This window comes from Loxodonta africana, chromosome 1 (genome assembly GCF_030014295.1).
Source record: "Loxodonta africana isolate mLoxAfr1 chromosome 1, mLoxAfr1.hap2, whole genome shotgun sequence".
NCBI lineage: Eukaryota > Metazoa > Chordata > Mammalia > Proboscidea > Elephantidae > Loxodonta > Loxodonta africana.
The window spans coordinates 130219063-130246464 of NC_087342.1; the positions used below are offsets into that span (position 1 = coordinate 130219063).

General features: G+C 34.6%; 1 protein-coding gene across 1 annotated transcript in view; it reads left to right on the forward strand.

Moving 5' to 3' along the window:
• The window catches only part of ADGRB3 (adhesion G protein-coupled receptor B3), a 795310-nt gene that overhangs the window by 300912 nt on the left and 466996 nt on the right, over positions 1–27402 (forward strand). Inside the window, exons 2-3 of the mRNA XM_023544583.2 lie at positions 14253–14363; positions 22057–22218. Coding sequence (XP_023400351.1) covers positions 14253–14363; positions 22057–22218 — 273 coding nt within the window. The remainder of the gene's footprint in view (positions 1–14252; positions 14364–22056; positions 22219–27402) is intronic.

A 27402-nucleotide genomic window follows, 5' to 3' on the forward strand; every position in this document is an offset into this window, starting at 1 on the left:
GAGTTCAGCTCTTTCTCAGCCATTTACTAAGAAGAATTGAGTACTGTTACGAGAAATTTATTCTTTTGTTAAAATTGGAGTCAGAAAATTTTTAAGCTCTACAGAGAAAACCAAAATTAAATTAATGGTTTTTCAGTCTCAGTAACTTATGTAATGAAGTATGTAAATTTCTCTGATTTTTTTATGTCCCTCTTCTAGAATGGCTCTAATGTGGCCTAATAATCACACTTTTAAATGCTTCATTGAGAATATATATGCATATTCTTATTTATGGAGCCCTGGTGGCACAGTGGTTAAGAGCTCGGCTGCTAACCAAAATGTCGGCAGTTTGAATCTACCAGCCACTCCTTAAATACCCCATGGGACAGTTCTACTCTGTCCTGTAGGGTTACTGTGAGTCAGAATCAACTCAATGGCAACAGGTTTGGCTTTTTTTAATTCTTATTTATACTCAACAAAAGAAATTTTGATGTGGGCAAAATTAACAAGGCATCTGGCTGCCAAGGGCAGAAACATTAGGGAAGAAGATATGCTACATAACTCACCATTAAGGTATTCCCATTATATCAAACCTCGTGTTAATGACATTATAAGACTGCACACTTTTTTAGGGTTTCTTAATATCGATTCACATTTTGAGGCTCTTAATTTAGCATATTTTGCTTTCCATGGAGTATCAAGTAAAACCTACAAAGCAGCTGGAAGGGGACTACAGCTGAGATTATTAAAACCCTGAGCATACGATAGCTTGATTCTATATTAATTATATTTGGGCTTATGCATGATGATTAACGCCATGATACCACACATTACAGTTTAGGAAAGTTAACCACGAAAAGTGCAATTAACTTTACAGTTGAAAGAGATCTTACTGGTGATAGTAACTATAGTCATACTTGAGAGTATGCCTTGGCCACCATTATGTTTGATTTTTTTGAAGTCTCAGATCCAAAATATCTAGCTGTATAATGATGGACAAGTAACATAACCTCCTGCAATCTTATTGCCTCCATATCAAAAATGAGACTAATAATTGTACCTAATTCATAGGGAAATAATAATAATGGTGCCTAACTTGTTGGAAAAAATCCCAGCAGCATGGTAGAATGAGCTGATGTGGATGGACCCCACACCTGGTACAAACTCATAGAAATGCTGGATAAAATATAATGACAGTAAAAAAGAGCCAAGCTCTCAGTACAACTGGACTAAACTAAAAGCAAAGAAGTTTCCTAAATAAACTGAATGCTTCGAAAGCCAGCGTAGCAGGGATGGGGGTTTGGGGACCATGGTTTCAGGGGCCATCTAAGTCAACTGGCATAATAAAACCTATTAAGAAAGCATTCTGCATCCCACTTTGGAGAGTGGCTTCTGGGGTCTTAAATGCTAGCAAGCAGCCATCTAAGATGCATCAATGGGTCTCAACCCACCTGAAGCAAAGGAGAATGATGAACACCAAAGACATAAGGTAATTATGACCCCAACAGACACAAAGGACCACATAAACCAGAGACTACATCAGCCTGAGACCAGAAGAGCTAGATGGTTCCTGGCTACAACTGATGACTGCCCTGACAGGGAACATATCAGAGAACCCCTGAGGGAGCAGGAGAGCAGTGGGATGCAGACCCCAAATTCTCGTAAAAAGACCACACTTAATGGTCTGACTGAGACTAGAAGGACCCCATAGGTCATTGTCCCCAGACCTTCTGTTAGCCCAAGACAGGAACCATTCCCAAAGCCAACTCTTCAGACAGGGATTGGACTTGACAATGGGATAGAAAATGATACTGGTGTTAAGAGTAAGTTTCTTGGATCAAGTAAACACATCAGACTATGTTGGCATCTCCTGTCTGGAGGGGAGATGAGAGAGCAGAGGGGGTCAGAAGCTGGTGGAATGGACACGAAAATAGAGAGTGAAGGAAAGGATTGTGCTGTCTCACTAGGGGGAAAGCAATTAGGAGTATATAGCAAGGTGTATATAAATTTTTGTATGACAGACTGACTCGATTTGTAAATTTTCACTTAAAGCATAATAAAAATTAGAAAAAGATTAAAAAATTAAAAAAAAAAAAGCCAAGCTCAAAAAAAGGGAAATTTATAGGTATTCAAAAAAAAAAAAAAAAATACAATAATGACCATAACAACAAAAAGACAAAGTGTTAAGGGTAAGCTTGGGACTTTATTAAGTGTTTTCCATAGCTGTTGTTATTAGGTGCTATCGAATTAGCTCTGACTCCTAGCAACTTGATGTATAACAGAAGGAAATGTTGCCCAGTCCTGTACCATCCTTACAGTCATTGCTATGTTTGACCTCATTATTGCAGCCCAGCTGCTATGTCAACCCATCTCATTGAGAGTCTCCCTTTTTTTTCACTGACTTCTGCTTTACTAAGCATGACGTCTTTCTCCAGTAATTGCTCCCTCCTGATAACATGTCCAAAGTAGGTGAGACAAAGTCTCGCCATCCTGACTTCTAAGGAACGTTCTGGCTGCACTTCCTGCAAGACAGATTTGTTCATTCTTCTGGCAGTCCATGGTATATTTAATATTTTTGCCAACACCACAACTTGAATGTGGCAGTTCTTCGGTCTTCCTTTTTTGTTGTCCAGCTTTTGCATGCATATGAAGCAATTAAAATACCATAGCTTGGGTCACATACATCTCCATCATCAAAATGACATATTTGCTTTATAACACTTCAAAGCATTCTTTTGCAGCAGATTTGTCTCTAAATGGCTGAGAATTAGAATCTTGGTGCTGTTTTGTGGACAGGAGACTGTCCTTAGCCTATGAAGTTTTGAGGAACTAGTATTGATCCACCTACATAAAGCCTGGAGCCTCAATAAGCTCTCCCTTCTTTTAAAAAAGGACTAAAAAAAAATCAGTGGCCATGGAAAATAATAAGGAGGAATCTTGCTTCCTGTCTTGCACCTTGGATAGGGGTAAGGGGGAGGAAGCACCCAAGAAAAACCCAAATACTATGCAGGTGTAGTGTGAATTTATACTTTTTGTGATGCAGCAATCTAAAGTCAAGAAATTTGCTGCTGTGGAAGGATACTTTTACACTTAGACCTTATAGGAATTTCACAGGAAAAAAATTACTGCGCAAGATGAACCGTCAGCAGAAATAAAACTAAAAACCTACATGAGAAAACAAAGGTCATACAGGAGCATCAGCAGACGACACAACACAAGGAGCACAACAAGAACTTGGTTAAAAAAAACTGAATAAATTATAAATGATATGTTAAAAAAAATTTGTAAAAAAGAGTAGAAATAATAATGGAAGAATAGAAAAATGTGGAAGAAAAAATATTCAGATTTAGAAAAATAGAACTAAAAACAAAACATATAGTCATTGTAACTAAAAAGGTGTTAAACACCAATGTAGACACTATCAAAGGAAAGGTTTGTGAGTTGGAAGATAGACCTGAAGAAATCACCCAGAATGCAGTCAGTAAGATTAAGATGATAATATTGTTCAATAATATCTCTCTTTCTCCTTTCTTCAAAAATACTTTTCAGTCACTTACAAAGCATATAGTTCAGTGATGAATAAAATATAGACGACTCCTACTTTTATGAAGCTTACATTTTAGTGGGTTGGTGGATACAGTTGTTAAACAAACAATGAAGAAAACAAAGATAGTGGTGTTATGTGCAGAAAATTAAAATAGAGTCTTAGAGAATGACTGTATTTACTTTATTATTTGGTGGTCAGGGAAGGCCTCTTGATGGAGGTGAGATTTTAGCTTAAATAAAAATGACAAGAAAGAATTAGTCATCTAAAGATTAGAAGAGCATTCCATGTAGAAGAATCAGTTAGTGCAAAGAAGAAGTAACTTAAGCATGTTTGAGGAACTAAAGGAAGGCCAGTGTGTCAGGAGTGTTGTAACTAATAGGAAAAAAGATATAAGATGATTTTGGAGGTGTAGATTGAGGCCAGTTTATACAGGACTCTTTATGACAGCCAGGATAAAGAGTTTGAATATTATTCTAAGAGTTGAGAGGCCATTAAAAAAAAAAAAAAAAAACTTTTAAGAAGGGGATTTATATTATCTGTTTTAGCTTTTAAAGGATCTGTGTGTCTGCTGTAAGAAAATGTATTAGAAGCAGGAGAAATGAAAGCGGGGGGGGGAGCCAGTTAGGAGGTGATTGCCGTAGTCCGAGAGATAAAGGCTAGTGTTTGGACCAGTGCTAGTGGTGAGAATTATGAGACACTGGCTGATTTGGAACGTAATTCAGATGAAGACATGACAACAGTAGCAAATTGATAGACTGTGAGGTAAGGGGGTGGTGAATTGCAGTCAAATCCTAGGAATCAGAGATAATTCCATGTAGAAATTGCCTCTAATATTCATTATAGTCACAAAATCACTGCTTGAGCACTTCCAGTGATCAAAAACTTGGTCCTTCACATGGCCACCCATTCTTTTTTATGCATCCCAAATTGTTAAAAAGCTTGTCCTTACATTGAGCAAAATGTAGATTTGACTCATTTTTCCTGATCCTTTCCTCATAAATGACATAGTTAATTTATGTCCAATCCTTCTGCTACATGTAAAGAATTTCCAATTATTCTAAGACAATTACCTTTCCTCCCTGGGTTTTTTTTTTTTTTTTTTTTTTCTAAGCTAAATATCCTTAGTTCCTGAATGTATAAAAAATCCATTTGTATGTCACTTATAACACTTATACTTCTATATAGAAGATGGATTATTCAAATTTGTCCTAACTTCTCTACTAGATTCTATTCTCTAAAATACCTTATCTACTGGGGTATTCAAAAGTTTAACACCTAACAATAATATATAGATTTGAAGAAAGATTGAATTAATTGGGAAATACTAGGTAAAACATTAAAAAAAGAACAACTATAATGCAAAGGAAAACATTTTTCCTTTAGAAAAACAGAATTTTAGTCACACCCCCCCCCACTTCAGTGTTGAAGACAAAGTTCACTATAATAGGGTAGTCGGATCCAGCATCTCCTGTAAATGTTGAGGGGAAGGGAGAATAAAACCCTAAACTGAAATAGAGAAGGATTTAGTTTGCAGGAGAAGCCATCTTTAACTCCCATCATTGACCACTTAGCTACCAACCCTGTAGAAGTGCAGTCCCATGATGATGACTAAATCACGATGGGCTCCTTGCTAGGGTATTTTATTCTATAATAGTTCCCATATGGCTCAGAAGATACAAAATTAGCTGGAGGAGCATACTTAATGGATGTTATCAATATGAACCATTCCAGAGACCAATATAAAAATATGAATTGTAACTTTGGTGGTGATGTCCAGGTTCTCCCAAATTCTGCAGCTTTCTGAAGACTATCTTTAATGTAATTTTTAGGTCAACAGACACTTGGCTTGAGCTTCCACGTAACTCAGAACTAGAAATTTAATATCCCCCTAATATTCCTGAAGATTCTTTGAAGGAGGAGCTGCATGCATTTCTACCTATCCACTCTTCCATGGATTTCACCTGTATTATCAATAATTTTGCATTTTGCTTACTGGAATGTTCTCTTTATTCTGTTCCTTGTAAACTCCAACATGAAACCAGCCTCCCTTTTCTTGAATCCTCTCTTTTAAATATTTCTAAGACAAGGTAAGTTGGCTTTCAAATAAAGTCGGCTTCAGTGGAGAGGAATTATATTTCACCCCATCATAGTATATAAATTTATAATTAAATATCACTTATTAAAATTGCTTCTGATATTTCCTCAAGAATTTCTCAGTTTTTCATCCTTCAGCTATTTCCGTGGGCACATCTGTCTTTATTCCTCCCCCCGAATCTCTAAACCTCAACCTCTTTCTCTCTTGTTTCCAGTAACCCTCACCTTCTTTCTCTGGAAGCCTTAGTAGACTTCAAACTATTACTCATTTATTATGCAAAATAATTTCTGTCATTTTTAGCCTTTCACTTTCCAGATTAAGCCTTAAATCCTATCTTTATACAACCAAACTGGTCCATCAAGATGTTTTCATAAACCAAAGACAGTCTTCTGAATTATCTCTATTTATCAAAAACAAAGTTGCTGTTGAGTCAATTCTGACTCGTAGTGACCCTACAGAGTAGAACTGCCCATTAGGGTTTCCAAGGAGCAGCTGGTGGATTCAAACTGCCAATCTTTTAGTTAGCAGCTGAGCTCTTAAACACTGCAGCCACCAGGGCTCCAGAATTATCTCTACTGAAATTATACTTTTGCTTTGTATTTATTTTGGGTACTGGATGTTTGTTAAAAGACATTTGAAATTCTTGGCTAGGAATGACTCTCTTAAGGAAAACGATTCATTTGCTTTCATAAATGCTGTTTGCCAGCAAAATATGTAGATGACACTGTAACATAGGTGATCTGGAAGACGTGGATTGACCTATAGAAGTGAGAGGGAGACTGACAGTTGTTTGCCTAAAAGTGGTACCTGAATTGTAGAAGTTGGTGGGATTTCTGAGGGAGAGAATGTTGAGGTGGAACATGGGGGAAACCTACATTTAGTGAATGATGGAGGGAGGAAAGCAGCCAAGAGAGGGAAGGAAAATAAAAATTCTGTCAGCTTTGAGAATCAAGGGAGGTGAATATTTGAAGAAAGGTTGTGGGATGGGGGATGGTGTGAGGGTGTCAAATGCTGAAGAAATCAAGATGAATATGACAGTTCTAAGAGGCAACTCGCTTTCAAGAGAGCAGTTTCATTTAGGGAAAAAGGGTTGAAGTCAGATTGCCTGACATTATTGAGTGAGTGGGAAGTGAAGAAAGCTTTTCACAGATTTCTCTAAGTAAGAAAGAGAATTGCTCAGAGGATGAAATGGAAAATAGTATGTTTTGCAGTCACCCCTTAATAATAAGAAATCAGGGGCTGAGTTTTCCCAGAGAAGACTCTCACGTGTAGGGGGCTGAGATGGAAGCAGAGTACTGTGTGAGATAACTCAGAACCTCTACGACAGTCATGGAGGAAACCAAGGGAAAAAAAGTTTGGCTTAGGAGAAAAACATACTCAATATGCTCAGCTAAAGTACCAAACATTGTACTGAAATGGAACATAGAGTACCAAGTAAGCAGAATGAAAAAGATCCGTATCTAGATAAATACTGGCAAAATTTGAGAACTCCAAGGATAAAAGGAAATATCCTTCCCCCCTCCCCCCATCAAAAAAAAATCTAGAAAGAAAAGCAGATTTTTTTCAAAGGCAGCACTGGGTACTAGAATTATTTGTAAAATAAGCTTTGAAGTTTTATGAGAAAAAAAGTTGTTGACTCTGAATTTCTAAGTCTGACAAACTAATATTCAAATGTGAAGGCAAAATAAATCAATTTTAGACACTTTTTCTATTCAAGGAATGCTTGAGCAAAATGAAAAGTATCACCAAGAAAGAAGATAAATGAAGAAGCTAATACAATTAATCGTTAAGTCTAAATAACTGAAGCACAACGGGCAAATATAACAATCTGGAATAAATAACATCTAGATGTCAAGGCAGGTAGGGGAAGTGATAGCACATTAAAATTACTGATAAAAAAAATGATAGTTTATATAAATTCCGTATTTCTCTCAAAAAGTGATGAGATTATCAAATGCAATTGGACAATGTATAAAAAATATTACAAATAATTCCTATATGATTACGTGCATTGATGATTTCTCACATGGAACAGTGTGTCCAATTTACTAACATTTCCCAGAAGGATTTATACCCCAAATTTCCTAGAATTGTCCTAGATAAGATATTTTAGCATAATAATTTCTAAATACATATTCGAGAAGTTCTAAAAAAAATTCACCTTTTATAATTATTTCAAATTTCATTGGAATAAAGATAAATTAAAAGATAGCATCAGTGTTTAAAAGTATATAAACTATATTTGATAATCATGACTATAAAATATTTTATAAACTTTATAATTTAACAACTTGATTAAAAACTCTTGAATGTGTTTAACTCTCCTAAAAACATACTAAAAAAACTCATAGCCGTTGAGTCAATTCTGACTCATAGCAACCCTACAGGACAGAGTAGAACTGCCCCACAGGGTTTCCAAGGAGCACCTGGTGGATTTGAACTGCCGACCTTTTGGTTAGCAGCCATAGCACTTAACCACTACGCCACCAGGGTTTCCAAAAACATACTAACCCAGTATAAGCAGTGTGCTGTTTGAGTATTACATGTTTTACCCGTTTGTGGAAGTGGAATAAAATTACCCATCTACTTAACAGGGTCATAGCCAACCACCTAATAAAATTATGTCTGTGGGAGCATTTTGAAAAGCAAGATTCTGCTTGGTTGTTATAAGAAATAGTAACTTGGTCCCTATACTTGAGTATCTAACTAACCAAGAAATAATTTCAGGGAAAGAATATCAACCACTTGTATTTTAATGATAGATTTTCCTGATTCCCAATATTCCTTAATATTTCTTAATTTATTTAAATATTTCTTAATATTAGTTTTAATTTCCTAAATATTTTATTTAAATATCTCACAATATTTCTCAATTTATTATATAACTATTACTTTCAAATTCTTTGGAAGTGGTCTCCTACCCATTTAATCTCTGCCTGTTTGGTTATTTAGGAAAATGAGTTGCTTTTAGGACTCATTAAGACATACTTCCTTCCCATTAGAAGACTAGGAAGGGTAAAACACATAGTCTATTAAGTAAAATGAAAGTCTATTACTGATACAAAGTAGAACTTTTTAACTAATTCCTTTGAATTTCAAAAAATGATTTCTCACTGTAGAATTCCAAGTTGCAATAAGTGCATGGAAGTTCTACTCTGTCATATGGGGTTGTTAAGAGTATATAGACTCTTTTGCCCAGCAGTTCTATCTTTTCATGAAGCACCTGGCTGTACAGGTACCTGACAAATGCTTGCTGAGTAAAAGAATGCAATTTTTAATTCTGATCTCACGTAAAAAAATATAAAAATCAAAACACAACCTCGGAAAACAGAAAGATGTCATAATGACTGATGCTCTGAATTGCCCTTCATTGTCTAACTACCTCCCGAGTACATTATGCGGGAAAAAAAAATTGCATTCGTGCAAAATTGTTATGCCAACTCTGTTTCCAGTAAATGTAAAAATAAATGAACAAATTCAATAAGTTTTATTCATTCTTAAATATGATCCTAAAATGCATTAAATCTAATAATCTTATTTCAGAAAATATCTGGTTGCTTCCTAACAGAATTTACTTTTCTACTCTATCTTAATCCCTCCAGATAATGGAATCTTTCTTCTGCTGACATGTCATTCATTTCATATTCTTTCTTGTAGGTTATCAAAAATGAGATGTCACTTCAAATTTTTAGGATATATATTCTCTCTTTAGAGACATATTAGTAAGTTACTGTAATTAAGGTTATTCTATTATTTGTGGAGTCTTTCGGTGGCACAAACGGTTAAATTCTTAGCTTCTGACCAGAAGGTTGACAGTTCAAATCTCACCCAGAGGCATCTTGGAAGAAAGGCCTGGTGACCTGCCTCCCAAAAGTCACGTCCATGAAAACCCTATGGAGCTCAGGTCAGTTCTGCAATGTATGGAGTTGCTATGAGTTGGAATTGACTTGACAGCAACTGGTTTTATTATTTGGGCAATTAATATAAAAAGTGGGTCTCAAATGTAGCATACTTACATTTTTACTAAAATAAGGCATTTTACATATTTCTGTGGATGAGGCCATATTTAATTAGTGGTTTTCCTTGGACTGTGAGCTATAGAATATCAGGAAGCTTTTCTTATTCATCTTTATAACTTTAGTATATGATATGTATTAAGTACTTAACGAATATTTGTTAAAAAATAAGGCTTTATTTTTGGGCAGTGAGCACTTCTTTAATTCCTAAATAAAGTTTTATTTCAATAATATATTTATGGATAATGAAACTTACTGACAGAAAAAATATTGACCATCGTACATAACTAAATTTCAAATAAGTCAATAAGAATTTTATTTTCTTTATCAATCTGTTGACAAAGCAAATTGGAGGCATGGCTCTAGACATCAAGAAAGTTTCATTCTGGAGGAGCAGCTCTAAATGTGAAATTTATTCCTTTAATAAAATAAGTATTGAATTCCAGCAACACGCAAAGCAGGTGGTAATTTTAAGACTTATAAGATATACTTTATAAGACATACTTCCTTTTCCTTAGAAGTTTATAATCTAGTAGGAAAAATAAGAAACTTATTCAGATAATTAAAATGGAAGTCTATTATTGACACAGAATCAAATAGAACTTAAAGAAGAGGCCACGTCTGAATGGTTGATGAAATAGTTCATGGAGGTAATGGCCATTAGAATTGCAGGCACGGCTGTAAGAGCAGGTGTTTCAGGTGGAGGAAAAGGTGAGAATGGTCAAGCAACTGCTTGACCATTTCTGTGACAAAAAGTAGTTGAGTATGACCACAGAGAGAGTTTCTTGCGAAGCAGTAATGGCCTGGACCAGGATAGTCTCCTTGGAAATTGCAATGGAAAGTTAGCTAAGAGTGTGAAGTTTGTAATCACATTGGAAGATCTGTTGCAGTATAACTGTTATCTGCTAATCTGGTGTTCTGCTTGTCGATACGCTGACAAATAAACCTATGGTAAAATAATAAATGAATATGTGTGTGTGTCTTAATTTTTGATGACTTTAATTTCACCTGATCATAACCCTTAACTTCCAACCAAAAACTTCATAACTGACAATTGACTATCAAAAGTCAGGTTTGAAGTCTATTTGTTTTTAATGATCCACTTATATGTTCCTGGATGGAAGAAGAAAAGACATAAGAAATCTTTCTTTCATGTAACTCTGATTGTATCTGACTGCCTGAGCTCTTTAGCAAGAAACACAATGAAAGAGGGCCTAAGAAAATGTGCCTAAACACGAAAGTCGTCTCCAATCATTTGGGTTTTATACGTGAACTAATTGCTTACCCACCACTTCAGTTATATCACCAACATTCAACAAATAGGAAATAACCGTGTATTTTCCTAAGCCCTGTACCATATGTACATATACAATATTATGCTGTACAGGATTTCATTTGATTTCATAACTTGGTTTTCATTGTTTTCACTGAAGCAGGTCATCTTTTTATTTGGCTATGCCATTTTTCTCCTGTAACGAATGTAGTATATTATCTTTGCTAAACCGAATATGAATCAACTACCCATGGAGAACTTACATTATTCAGAGAGCATAACATGCTTAAAGCTTTACTTCAACCCACATTCACCGCAGAAGAGAGCAATAGCAAAAGTAATAGTTTGTGTTTTTTTTCTAAGTTTGAATGATACAATTGACCTATATTTAATTTAAAAATGAAGAAGATAATGTCATCTTGAAAGAAAACATAAGTATTTTCAAATTATCTCATTATTAGATATGGCTAGAACCACAGCATTTGTTATTGAATGTTAACATTTTTAACAATGCTGAAAAAAATAGATTTTTATTTTCAAACCCTTAGCACATACATATACCTAAGACACTCAGATAGTACTTTATATGTTTCATTTATAAATTTATATTGTGGTTTATTAGGTCTGGAATATTTTTTTTTAAATACCACCACAGTGTTATTTTTTTCACCTGAGAAAACAAAGTATGAGTTATTGTCTTCTATGTTACAGAGAATTGAGTTTTATCAGGGTCTTATATGAATGCGTACTTTTTAAATATAATTTTTGTGAGAAATTATTTTGAAGATAATATCAACAATTTCATTTAGAACATTTGAATATATAAGAAGTATATAATCAAGTTCATAAATTATTGAAGCATTTTATATCTTAAATACCGTGGCCCATGATAAAGTACCAACACCAATACTCATGTGACATTCATTACTGATGATAAGTAGGAGATTGCTGTAGAGAAGGTTGAAATTTTAATTTGTATCAAACAAATTTTTGAGATATAAATCACATTCCAGCTAATAATTTGAAATGAGTTGCTAAAATTCTAATGTTTTTAAAAAATAAGTACTTCACTTGCTTTTAAACTTATCACTAAAATAAAAAAAATGACACATCTAAAAATTATTTAGCAATGTCCACAGGCATACTCAGACCCCTAATTGCCAGGATCATAGCTTCCTCTACAAATAACCCTTTTTCCTTAGAAGACAAATTGCAGGTTATCATGCTGCCATTGAGTGGAATACTATTCTTCTACTAGAACAGGTTCTGAAGTTATATACTAAGAAGTTGCAAGTATTAACTAATTTGGAGGACGGCATCCTTTGTCAAAAATACCTTAGTGTGAGCATCAGAGCTCCCCGACTTATTTATGTAAACATATACTCTGATTTAAATGTCGTAAGTTATAGATACACACAACACACATTTACACACAATTCAAATTGCAAATTCAAAAGGAGATAAGTTGAAGCATACTATTAATTGAATGTCACTTCTAAATTTATTTTGCTTTTTCAGTTCAATAAAAATTTAATTATATGTAATATTTTTTAAAAACTGGATAGTGCATAAAAGTCTAGATATAAATTTTGTAAACAGCCAATTTCCAAAATCAATAAATGACATGTGATTAAATGCTTATTAACCAAAAAAACCCAAACCTGTTACTATTGAATCAATTCTGACTCATAGCGACCCTATAGGACAAAGTAGAATTGCCTCATGGGGTTTCCAAGGAGCACCTGGTGGATTCCAACTGTGGACATTTTGGTTAGCAGCCATAGATCTTAACCACTATGCCACCAGGGTTTCTAAATGCTTATTAGCATGGTGAAAATGTGGCTTAGGTAGTATATGATGGAATGAAAGAGTGTTTACATAATGGAAATCAGTGAAAGATTTTATAAGATAAAACCAACTGATATTTTATGAAATTTTCCATTTCCATCTTGGATTTTATCTAAGCTGACAAAAACAAACACACATTTAGATTTCTTAAAATTGCTCAAAGGATAGAATATCTGGAAGGAATTTCTATCACGTCAGCCTGTCAAGTGCCATACTTTACTTTTTATGTGGGAATTTTCCAGAGTGGACAAAAACTTGCTAGTCTTTTTTTCACTATGTAAAAGACAACAGTTGGTGGAATTAGTGCTTACAAACACACTGCTTGATTGTAAAAAGTAAGTTATATTATTTAGAAGATTATTATTTAAAAATTGCTGAGAAAAGGCTAAACAATAAGCTGGTAAGATTATCCGTTCCCAAATTACTGATAGAATATTTCAGGTGATATGTCTACACTATCATTAGAGTGTATTTTACCTAAGGATTTCTCTAATACATAAAATACCTGGTCTTAAGGGCCCAGTCATTTTCTTGATGTAGCAGAAAGCACTGCCCTGTCTGGCCCCTCAGAAATCCCTTTTTTCTATCTCCACTCCTACTAGGCAGACCAGCAATGATTTCATGCATTAGGCTTTGGTGTTTCAAAATCTTTTGACAGTAACAGTGCAGTTGAATTGCACCTTTGGAGAATTCTAGGCATATGAATTTTTAAAAAATATATTCGATGGAACTCCTTCCTTTGTCCGAATTACCTTTTTTTTTTTTTTTGTCTCCCCCATTTCCCTCTGAGTAAAGCCCAGATTTTTTTTTGCATTTACTGGCAACTATATTTTTGGGTTATACCATCAAAGGATTAAATAACAGAAAATGGAGTCTCCCAATATACCTTTATCAGAGAAAATGCTCTCCTACTTATGGTTTGAAAAGGGGTGAGGAATTATTTTGGGGCAGGGCATGAGAAACTGAGGTTTACTATGGCCACCATTTTTCATGAGCATTTGGTAACACCAAGTGCAACCTCATCCATTAAGTGAATGTTTTACTCAGGAAAGCTGGGGGACCGAGTTCCCCATTCCTCAAGAAAAGTGCTGAAAAAGTTGTGGAATGATGAGTATTCAACAAAGAAGCAACTGTTAGCTAGTCAGGAGTCCATTTCTGAAAAACAATAGTTAACATTGTGGTTGTGTTTTTTCTGATGTGTTGCTTTAAAACCTTATCAGAAAAGAGTACAGTATTTGCTAATTGAGCTGACTTAAAACCTAATATGTCATTTCATTGACTGTTAATATTGTTTCTTGAAACTTTATTCATGTTTTTAGGTTTTCTGACTTGAGTCTAAAGATATTCCAAACAGACTAGCCTAGCAAATGTAGAAGCTGCCGAGTTTAATCAATTAACTCTAGGTATATGTAGGAACATATTGCATGAGTCAGGAATGTAATTTGTGAGAAATGTCTACACACAAGCTTTCATATACCTTTATTCTGTCTTTAGAATTTGGAATGATGGGAGATCATACAATTAAAAGTCAGCGACCTCGATCTGTTCATGAGAAAAGGGTCCCTCAGGAACAAGCTGATGCTGCTAAATTTATGGCCCAAACTGGTAATACGTTAGTTACATTTTTCTATCTATTGTCGTTAATTTAAATGAAACCACTGCATGTTTTCACAATCTTTTGCTGCACATTTGTCAGTTTTTGGAGCTGATATTTTTTTGAGCCATTTTTATTTTGGTCACCAGTTAAAGTCCATAAATAAAGTAGCTGTGAATTGAAAAGTGCACAAAAATTATGTAGCAGGACTTATTTTACTTCAGTATGGGACATTGAGAATTTACATATTATTATTTATATGTTAATTAACTGCTTAAAATGTATTGTTAAACTTTTAAAGAAAGTTAAAAAATTATTTCCAGAATTAGAATCTTAAATAGGACCTTGGATGATGAACTTTAACAAAATTTAGTATTTTGAACATTTTTAAAATTTCATACTTCATGTTAATATTGATTGCTAAAATGTATAGAGATTAGTTGAACATTTTTTAAGAATTTAATATTTTTGAGTTGAAAAGAGGGCTTTGTTATATAAGCTAAATAGTAAAAAGTTGACAATCTTTATTTGTAAGCTATAATACACTCCAAATAATTAAATATCAAAAAAATGACTTTTTGATTTATAAAATTTTAGAGTTATATATTATTTATTTATAAATGCCCCAGTATGTGTATGTATGTGTATGTGTGTGTATATATGTATATATTATACATTCAGAATATATATATCTGTATATATTCCGAATTATACAATTTATGCCCATACATTTAGTTATAGAGTTTGAACAAAGAAATGCAATAAATTTTTTGACTGGTCATAATAAATGGGCTATAATTTCATCTACTTACGTTGCATGTGACACACCTTTAAAGGAAAAGAATGTTTAAACTGTGTTATGAACATTTTCAGCTGTCACCTTTATTTTGGGAAATTGAAAACTAACCATTTCATCTGTGTCTTTAAAAGTTTTATACATTGCAATCTAGATGATTTGTTTTACCATTAATACAGAAGTTTCAAGTACATGATCAGAATGATTTTGATGAAATGCCGTCGAAGAATGAATTGCTTCCTTCAGTTCAAATGTTCTTAGGATAATATTTATTCAGAATGCTAGATCTGAATCTACAACTTAAAAATGCAAATGCTCTTAGGAATTATGTTCTTGGTAACAGGTGAGTAGTAGATTTTAATGCATTAGTTGCAAGTAGATCAAAGTTAGAATTCCCAGAACAGGAAGGATATTTAGAAAATGTTCTACAATAAGGACATATTTTTAGTTTTTTAAAGGTCTATGTTGCAGCCAAATCCAGAAAAAATTGTTTATCTGGATTGCTTTTGTTTCACCTTCTTATTTAAGGAAAAATGATTTATAATTTTTTACTATTTGCTTGAACAAGTCCAAGAGTGCATTACCAGGATCAGGCAAATTTCCAAGATTTCTAAATGTACTTTTCTCCTTAACAGGTAGCAAAAATCTCAATCACTGGCCAGGGATTAGGGGATGTTTGACTCTGAATAGGAGTGTAGAGTATGGACTGACTATTCAGCCTCCCTTAGGCACCATCACTTTGCAGTATTTCTACAAGAATAGAGAAGGTGCCCTCCCTTTCATTGTGCGAAACAGGTGGCAGGCATTGGTTAACTGCAGTTTCTATATGTTAGGGTTGGGTGGGAATAAAATGGAGAGCCATAGTTTTAGCTTTCCAAAAACATGAAATTAGATTATACATAAATATTTCACAATTTGGCCAGGAATTTTTATAGGAATTTAATTTTTGGATTTGTCTGTTACATAAAAAAAAAAAAACAAAACAAAACAAGAAAATTCACAAACACAATTTTCAGGCAGAACCCTTTTGCAGGTTTAAATCACAAGGAATATGTGCTTTCTTATTGAGAAATTATTAATTTCTCTTTTTCCACTCTTTTCAAGGCATTGTTTTGTACCTGATAGATACAGTAATGTATGATTTGGTAAAATAGATAAAGTATTTATTAAATAGAGCCATGAGGAACTTCAAAACCATTTCCCCATATTGTTAACAATAATTCAGAAAAGACAATGAATGTCAGAATTAAAGTTTTGAAAATCTTGATTGGATGCGTCAATTGATAAATAATAAATAATAAGTACTTGCTATTTCATTTTAAACCAAAGCTAATATAAGCAAATAAAAATACAAGTATAATCCTTATTTTTAAATTAAATTGCTGCAATATTGACATAAGACCAGAAAACTGCATTGTTTCGAATAGTTTAAAATCCATAATTTTAAGAATAATAAGGATAGTTAATTAAGGGAGACACTAGGCAGTTATACAGATAAAAAGGGAAGTTTTTTGCTTTAATATTTTTTGAGACTATACTTTGTTTAGGTGTTCAGATAGTCTGAATAAATTCTGGGGTCACACAAAATTTTACAAAAATTAAGTTTTATTTATAAAACTTTTTTTTTGTACTGCTCTTTCAAAGCAATAAAGAATGGGTGTTAGGTATAAACAAGCATAAACATTTGCTAAGTTGAATTTCAGAGCAAAGTATAATGCAATAGAGGTAAAATTAGATGATAAAACTATTTTTTTACATTAGAAATGAAGAAAAACAAAGCAAAAACTATCAGACTTTATAATTTAAGGACCCAGAAAAAAAAAAAAAAAAAAGTACCCAGGTCTCTTCAATCAATATGATACAAAAAAAAAAAAAAGGGATTTTTCTATAAAGTGACTGAAAATTAAAAAAAAAAAAAAAAGAGAGAGAATAATATCTGATAAAGGAGCATGCTTTATCAAAATAACTTGATTATGATATGGTCAGTCCAATAATTGAGGTAAAGTAGCTTGACTATAAATAGCCTCTGTTCTATAACCTAGGACACAAACTGCATTTATGGTCAAGAGAAATACAATAAACTAATAGACATAGATATACCCATATACTGTGGAGTTGATTTCAACTCATAGGGACCCTATCAGACAGAGTAGAACAGCCTAGGGTTTCCAAGGAGGAGCAGGTGGATTCAAACTGCCAACCTTTCAGTTAACAGCCAAATTATTAACCACTGCACCACCAGGGCTCCAGATATAGATGTAGACACATCTAAGTTAAATTCCAATAAGATGGTATAAGACACCTTCATTATATTTAGTAAGTTTTTTTAATCATCATAGTCAGTAAATGATTTTATAAACATGTTTAGAAAACTAGTCTTTTGTTACAGTGGAGAAAACAGTCTACACTGGGAATGTGTAGCATGTTATCTAAAGTGGAAAAATAAAATTAAAGGTATGTTTCTAATTTCATGATTTTAACAAACTAGCAAAATCTTATATTAGTAATTTGTTTATAATTTAAAAAGCACTCTCGTACATTATCTTATTTAATTCTCGTGAATAGAATTTGAGGTAGATAGATGTATTAATCATTTTATTGAAGTATTTCAGAGAAATGAGAAATGATTTTCCCAAGGTCACAGAGCTAATATTCAGTAGGTTTCCATCAAGCCCAGGTCTTCTGACTTTAATTACAGTGATTTACCTTTGCTTTCCTTTTTTTTTTTTTTTTTTTTTGTGCCAGGATAAGAGCCTTAATAGTGCCTTAGGTACTGAAGCCTTCTACATGATCTTTAATATGCTTTCTCAGTTATGAGTTAAGGTACCAGATTAGTTTATGCCATCTCCCAAGGTACATACATTTAAAATAGTACACTTTGCATTAGACTTTATTTTTCAATGTTGTTAAAATTATTTTAAATATCTTTCTTAAAAAGTATATTAGCTGTTTCTCACAATGACCTAATGTGCTCAACTAGAATAGTCTTCACACTTTTGTAGGAATAAGGAAGTGGCAGCATGGAAATATTAAGTAATCAGTGGAAATGTCACTCACGATTGTAGTGTTTGAGCTATAACAAGATCATTTTGGTAGGTAGGCCAGCATTTTGGTGGCAAAATTTGATTCCAGATTTAAAAGTCAGCATATGTTTTCTTTATTTTTGTTTATGATCAATGAAACGGACCATCAGTTTGAGGTAAATAAGGCCAGTTTTGAGCTTTCACGTTCAACCTCTTATGATCTGGATGCCAGTGCTTAGCCGGTTCAGTGTGATTACTGTGCATTGATGGATGTACAGTCCTTTCATCATCCAGGAGCAACAGACACCCAGCATTCAGAATGGTGCAGTGCGCTCATGCACTCAGAAGCAACCCAATTTTAAAAATATTTGCAGAAAAATACATTTAAAAGTATTTCTTGATCCTAATTTGTTGCTCATTTTAATTAAAACATTTTTTTCCCTGCCATCATAACAATGCATGGGTAAAATAAGGACTGCTTTTGTGGCCAAACATAATTAATTTTATTCATAACCTTTAACATTTTGCTTATTATAGAACTCATATTATTTATTATTTTCTGTTCTTAACTAATAACATACAACCATAATATTTTTGCTTGACTTAATCTAATCACACAGGTTTAATATAAGAAAAAAAATTGCATATTTTCACAAACTTTAAAGTTAAAATTTTCGCTGCTAAATATGCATGTGCATATGTGCATATATACGTTTTGATATTTTTTAATCATTACCAAACAATTTGGCTTGTAGAAAAATGATTTTCACACTTCAGAGTATTCTTTACATATAAAAGGACAAATAATGAGACGTGATTTTAAACGTTGTTCAAATAGTCATACAAAGAACATTTTTATGAAATTAAAGTTATATTTTGGTGAAGGCAAAAAGTACTGAAATGAGCAAGGGTGTACCTTACTCCCAAGACAAACCCTGATCACAAACAGAAAAACAGATCTATCTGATGTAGTATGTTACTCCAATTACCGTTGTCTGAGACCTTATAGTATAAATCCACTCACACTATCATGTGCATCTCTGGGTGCATAGTGCAGATCAATAAAAGAGCGAATGCTTCATAATGGTGGTCAGATGCCCAGTGATTGTCAGCCAACAGGTTGTTATGGGCCCTCAAAGAAATAAAGAACTTGCATCAGAATGTAAAATTAACTTCTCCATCAAGCACATGTTTTAGTTCAGCTGACTTTTTTTTTTTTTGAGTGGAAATTTCTCAGTGATAAGATTAGTGTGCTGAGTTACATTTTGGTGCAAGCTCCTTCTGTCCTGGGGCACCAATAACAACCAATTTGAGTAGCACTGCAAGGCATTTACTAACCACCTCCCAAAAGCAAATGGATTATCATATTCTACCCTTTGGAATTCTATTCCAAAGGCAAATTCTAAATCAAATCTATAAAATAAAACTAAAATTGTTCTCCAATCTATATAATCAGTGATAGAAAATTCTCAGAAACACCTAATTTGTGAAGTTTTTAAACAACTAATGGGTTAACTTAAATAGTCACTGCTAGTAACTGCAAGGTCTGAAATCAATTTAAAAAATCTATCCTGAGCCCAATGCCAGAATAGAATTAGGAGCCTGATGTCATTAGAAACTCTTGACTTTAAATCTCCTTGAGACATGACTTTAGATAATAATAGAAATTAGGCACAGTTTTAATGTAATGCTTAGTTCGAGAAAATTAATGAATTCAGACATTCATTGGCTTTTTAGGGCCCTATTTCTAAGTAACTTTTAGTTTCATCTTAAAATTATAGAACTCTTAGAGGAATTTTTCTCAATTTTGAGTGAAAATCACTTCATTATTTTAGATTGTAGGGAAAATTGTGAGCAGAGGTTTCTAATAAATTACCACAAAATAAATAGCTATCGTATGATTAAAAAGCAGGAATTGGCACTAGGCATAAATTATAAATGAGTGTCAGTGTTCATCTCAGTGAAAATTAGATGTGCCCAAATTTCCAGAGGCCCATTTCCTCCAGCACTAGAAAGGGGGTCTGCAATAAAAAACTGAGGAAGAACACATCAATATATTCCTGCTCACGAAAGACATAGAGTAAGCTTAGCAATACGTTTTGCTTCCTCTCCCATCGTAGTGCAAAGCCTTATGGCTTGAAGAAAATTTCTGCAAACACTATTTGTGTTGAAAAACGCTGACTAGTCCTTCATAACACCCATACCAAAAAACCAAACCCGTTGCTGTCGAGTCAATTCTGACTCATAGTATCCTTAAAGGGCAGAGTAGAACTGCCCCATAGGTTTCCAAGGAGTGCCAGGTGGTTTCAAACTGCTGACCTTTTGGTTAGCAGCTGTAGCTCTTAACCACTATGTCACCAGAGTTTCCCTCTAGCATCCATAGCATCCTCTAGAGCATCCATAGCATCTCTAGAACATCCATAGCATCCCCAGAGCATCCACAGCATCCCCAGAGCATCCACAGCATGCCCAGAGTATCCCCAGAGCATCCACAGCATCCCCATAACATCCATAGCATCCCCAGAGCATCCTCATAGCATCCCCGGAATATCCATAGCATCCCCAGAGCATCCATCGCATCCCCAGAGCATCCCCAGAGCATCCATAGCATCCCCAGAGCATCCACAGCACCCCCAGAGCATCCCCAGAGCACCCATAGCATCCGCACAGCATCCATAGCATCCCCACAGCATCCATAGCATCCCCACCGCATCCCCATAACATCCATACCATCCCCAGAGCATCCCCAGGGCATCCATAGCATCCCCATAACATCCATAGCATCCTCAGAACATCCATAGCATCCCCATAGCATTCATAGCATCCCCATAACATCCAGAGCATCTATAGCATCCCCAGAGCATCCATAGCATCCCCAGAGCATCCATAGCATCCCCAGAGCATCCACAGCATCCCCATAACATCCACAGCATTCCCATAACATCCATAGCATCCCCATAACATCCACAGCATTCCCATAACATCCATAGCATCCCCATAACATCCATAGCATCCCCAGAGCATCCATCGCATCCCCAGAGCATCCATAGCATCCCCAGAGCATCCATCGCATCCCGTAGCATCCCCATAGCATCCATAGCATCCCCAGAGCATCCATCGCATCCCCAGAGCACCCATAGCATCTCCGTAGCATCCATAGAATCCCTGTAACATCCATAGCATACCCATAACATCCATAGCATCCCCAGAGCATCCATAGCATCCCCAGGGCATCCATAACATCCTCCAGAGCATCTACAGGATCCCCAGAGCATCCACAGGATCCCCATAACATCGATAGCATCTCCAGAGCATCCATAGCATCCCCAGAACATCCATAGCATCCCCACAGCATCCATAGCATCCCCATAACATCCATAGCATCCCCACAGCATCCATAGCATCCCCAGAGCATCCATAGCCTCCCCAGGGCATCCATAGCATCCTCGGAACATCTACAGGATCCCCATAGCATCGATAGCATCCCCAGAGCATCCATGAAAAAAAAAAAAAATAGCATCCCCATAACATCCAAAGCATCCCCAGGGCATCCATAGCATCCCCAGAGCATCCATCACATCCCCATAGCATCCCCAGAACATCCATCCCATCCTCATAGCATCTCCAGAGCATCCATAGCACAGTGGAATTTGTGAAGAGCACCTTTGCTAACAAGGTTATAGCCAACTCAGCCCTCGCATTGGCATTATACACTTCCTGTCTTTACATTTCTTTTTCTCTGAAGAGTTATCTTGTACCTTTTGATGAACTGTCACATTTTTACATGAAAATTTTTCTTGCATGTTATAATGTCAGATTGATGTAATGTTTTCTCTATGAATATTCAAGGCAGTATTTCATGTTTATTTGTTGTCTTGCACACAGGTGAATCTGGTGTGGAAGAGTGGTCCCAGTGGAGCTCATGCTCAGTTACTTGTGGTCAAGGGTCGCAGGTGCGAACCAGAACTTGTGTATCACCTTACGGGACACACTGCAGCGGCCCGTTAAGAGAATCAAGGGTTTGCAATAACACTGCCCTCTGTCCAGGTAGTGTTAGCAGCAACTACAACTGTGGATGTTATTGAATTGTCTCATGCTACGCATTTGGAACGATTTGTTATTTTCCTATGAACTGGGTATAGGCATTTTAATTAGAGTGGATAAGTGTAATTCTTATTCAACTGTAAAATTTTATTATGCATGTGATCGTTTCTGCTTTCAGAGCAGTCAAGAAATTACGTAAGTCACCTCTCTTCCCCTTCCCCCACAAGTATCAGCTTCAAATTTCTGTATCTGCTTCTAGTCGTATTTGAGGTTGAGATCTCTTTCCTGCATTTTAAATGGGGAAAATGTCCAATTTTATGATTCAGGAATAGTGTGTATTTTGCCAGCATACTGATAATGTGATTTGCTTCCATTGTTTAAGGCCGTGGTTGATACAGTCTTTAAGACAGTCTGCTATTTTCCTGCCAATTAGAAAGATCTTTAGTGTTAATTGGAGCACAGCATAATAGCTTGCCCACTTAGGTTGAGATTTTCCATGTTACATCAAAATTTCCTTCTTCGGTTGATGCACACTTGCATATTTAAGGCTTTTCTCCCTCTCAGACCACTAACTTTCCTGTAAAAATAAGTACTAAAAGAAATCTGGCCTTTCCTTCCAGAAATCCATGCATACGATGCTGTGAATCTCCAAGTTTATGTTTTTGTCCAAACATCTGGTGGAGGGATGACTGCAGACTTACTGCCCACTGCAGCTGACACTGGATATGCATTTTCATTCTTTCCAGTGGCCTCCAAAGCGGGGTGGGCACTGCAGCAGCTTTTTAGCTGCTAAATTGTATTTAAAAGTTTCCCAGTGAGTTCCATTTCCAGAGATGGCTGGCTTAAAGACAAAGTAGAGAGTAGGTGGCCTCAACGAAGGGCATGGATGATTTCAGTTCTCCAGCAGAATAGGTAAGGGAGAGCCATTAAAAGACAGTCTGGAGGGAATAAAAGGTAGAGGAAGTGGTGGGGAAAAGGTGAAGGAGGAATGATGCAATGAGATTGGAGATCCCTTTGTGAAAGAATTGGGTGGGAACAAAGCCGTAGATGAAGGTCGAATTATAGACTAAACAGAGCAGAAAGCTGAAGTCTATGAGGAAGGAAAGACAGCATTAGCAGGAAAAGAACAATAAATGTCCCTAAAAACAAAGAAAATCAATGAAGGTCAGTGGGAATCAGACTAGATTAGAAAGGACATGAAGTGAAAAATGAAGATTTCAGAAGAAAATAAATGCTTAAGTAGTTCATGGAAAGGGGAAAGACATCGCAGGCAACAATGAAAAAAATCATAAAAACGGGTCATAGAACAATGAGATTCTTGGTATGTTAGGCAATAGAGGTAAAATGAGGAGAAGTAAGGAGCTGGGAATTTTAGAAATGAAGTCTTCAGACAACAAATGGCTTGTAGATTTTCAGTTGGGTTGAGTTCAGTGGGGTGTCTGGCTGAATAATTAAAGTTGGCCCCTGTTACAGTGTTCACAGCAGGGGCTCCAGTGTCCAGTTCCCTGCCCTTGGCAATGAGAAAAATGTCAATAGAGAATTAAGCTGTACTAGGTATAAAAGTTTATCTTATGAGCACCTACTTGAATCGTCAAGAACCTTTCAACATGTTCAAGGATAGAGTCTAATGGGACTCTGAGTTGGTGCTAAAGTGTTTTTCACAATTCTGCATTTAGAGGTTACTTTCCAGCCACTCGTTATGCACATTCATAGGGTTGACATGTGGAGGTCTCCATTCTACTGCCACAGATCTCTGACTAAACCCTCACTGGGCATGGACAGCGGCTGTAGCAGGACCAGAGTGCTTCTCCCAGGGTTTCTACCAGACCCTCCCTTTCTCTTTGTGTCTGATGTGCAGAAAGCTGATTAATATTCTATAATTATAAAGGTTTTCCTCAATTTCTTAAACTTCCTATCCTTATACCTGCTGAAGAAGTACATAATAGTTACTGGTTTCTCTTCACTTTAGTGTATACATAATTTTGGTCTTTCTAAATTTGGTTAAATAGTACTGATAATAATAATAAAATGCATCTTTATATCCTTGTTATAGTTCAGGTTGTTCAATTAAAGAGAGTGAAAAATAGTTTGTGGATTTCTTTTTAATTTTGCCAGCATGAAGAACATTTTATAACTTAGGAACTAAGATGTAGAATAAATATCCCACTATGGGAAATTGGAATTCCTTCCATATAGTTATTTTATTTGTTATGAAATATTTTGTGTTCAATATTTTGTTTCATTGTTTGCCATGCTAGTAAATATATATACTTTTTTTCAAACTAATATATCCTGAAAACAGTGACAGAAAATGAATTTAAATAAACAAACAGTACTTTTAACAATGTAAACATTTTTCTAAAATAATACTTTAAATTTCCAAGAAGAAAATTAGCTTAGAAATCAATAACCAACTTGTCATACTGTGAATACTCAAATGTAGTTGTCATTGAATTAATGAAAATGTTACAAGGAAAGGATGAATAGAATATTGAAGTCACCTTCCACAAAATATGTAGAATGATAGAATTAGAGCTTATGTTTATTTGAACTTTAAAAGATAATAGTCATATAAACTAGTTATCTTTCACCTATACTTTTCAAATTTCACAAGAAGTATCTTTTTTTTAATTAAATTGCATAATAGTATGTTATTTCTAATATGGGTCCTAGGATATCTTGTCTTTTTCAAAATTGATGCTTTGACATTCTACTCTCTTTAGTAGGCCTATTACTCAGAGTAGAAAATGATGGGAGATACAGAGAAACTAAACTGAGAAAAGTAGAGAGCTACATTAAATTGTATATTTACTGGCCTGGTTGCTGACTAATGGTTTTACAGTCTACTTTTCAAGGTTTCTCAGTCTGAGCACTATTTCCATTTTGGTCTGGATAAGTGTTGTGGGGGGCTGTTAGCAGCATCCCTGGCCTCTACCCACTAGATGCCAACAGCACATCTCTGTCTACCCTAACCCACCCCCAAATTGTGACAACCAAAACTGCTTCCAGACACTGACAAATGTCCCCTGGGAGACAAAACTACGCCCCCCCTCCCCCCTCATTGAGAACTACTGGTCTACTCTATACATATTTTAATCCTTTAGAAGAAACTAATGGAGGCTAAGGAATGACTTCTGGTTCTTTTTTGTAAATGTCAGTTTTCACATCCATTTTTTATTAAGAAAGAATACTTTTATGTAAAGAATTATTTTATGTACAGCCTAATCTAAATCATATGAGAATTTATTTCAAAATCTGGTAGTTATATTTATTTATTTCAAAACCTGGCAGTTAAACAGCACAAAGTAGAGATGTGATCATGTAGCTAGCGTCTAAGTCAAAACTATTAAAATCGATACATTTGATTTAACTTTCTTAGTTTTATTAAGTATATTTTTCAAATGGGCTGGATAATTTACAGATTTTCATATTTTACTGCAAAATAAAAGAACTTACATAACAATTTGTCATTTAAAGGAAAATATCTAATCTTTAAATCTTATGAATAGCATCTATAAACATTACAAGGTATGTACTATAATTCCCTACTAATTCAATACTTTCTTAAATATATTGATACAAATTTTGAGTCTTTTTTAAGTAAGAGTAAGCATTTTGCATTGAGTTTGATTAAACATTCCTAATTTTTTAATGAGAATAATTTTTGGGGCTTTCGCTTTTTAAAAATGATATGGATGAGTCATGAAGTCTCACCCTGAAAAAATAAAGACTATGGAAAAAATGTTAAGTAATTTTTTAGTTTTCAGAGGATTCCAGTTTCACAATTCAATTAAACTGTCAAGGTTAATAAACCTTTTGGGGATTAATAGAGAAAAATCTGCCAATTTAGCAACTTTTTTCCTGGGACTGTGCAGGGCTTATAAAGCAATATGGTTTGATAGAAGAGTAAATGCACAGAACCAGCAATATGAATGTTATGTGCTATTATTAACATTTCATACAAAAAATGGGGGGAATTTTTTTTTTAATACAGCATTCTTGGCAAGTGGAAATAAATACATAAATTGGTAAAAATGTATATTTCACATAAAATGCATTCATTTAAATTACTTTAAATATATTTAGTCATAATTGATTTTATATATATGTATGTATGTATATGTATATAGTTTTCTTAGCATTAAATACAAACTTACCATTTATTCATATACCAATAGATACAAATTGGCTTAAAAATTATGATTTTCTTGATCATTCATGAGCAAAATTAAAATATCTTAATTTCTCTCATTCTCTTATTCTTTTTCTATATATTATTTAAAATATTTTTACTAATAAGTTTACATAATTTTAAAGAATTTTCATTTAATATTAATCAAATTTGGCTTTTTTTCAATATTTAAACATATTTTCATAAGCCATTTCAGGTAACTAAATAGCATAAATAGAGAAGAATGGGGTACCTCATGATTAAGGTACCATATATATGTTTTTGAAGTAACAACTTGGTTAGCAAATACGTAATTTTTATTCTAGATACACTGTATTTACATGCTAACTTCCTCTGCCACTTTATATGGCCTTCCGCCAACACTATCAGTACTGGGGAGAATATGAAGATCTTTTTTTGTCATCTTATTCTATAAACTTTCACTCCTCTTACCCACCCCAGTGGCTGCCATATATTAAACGTCTGAACTCTTGAACTTCTGGTAAGACCAGAGGTTCAGAATCAAGATAAGAGCTTTTGAACCAAAAAGCACATTTGCCAGCCTTCTTTTTATTTGTATTATTTATGGGGTGCTATTCACTTACTGTCCCCAATATTAAGAATTGAGATAAGGGTAGTGAGTTGACAATGCAGGGAAGGAATCTAGACTTTTAACCCTGATAGACTTTTGCAAAAGATATCAACATTTATTCACATTGGTTGGTATGTAGGAACACAAATTATGTTAGTGTTTCTGATGAAGTTTGAATTCATGGTAGTGGCATACTTGAAGAACAGTGTATCTATAGTTATGATAGGCGTAATCTTAGGTCATTTATTTTCTTTAGAAATTTGTATTTATTGGGAGGATTTCCACTTCCTTCAAGTTTGGAGGAGATGAATGGCGTCTTCTGGTGTCATGACCATTCGAAAGAGATCTTCATATTCGCTACTCTTGAAAACAGAGAAAAAAGAAGGACCTTATATAAGTGGATGCAGTGTCTAAAATTTCCCTT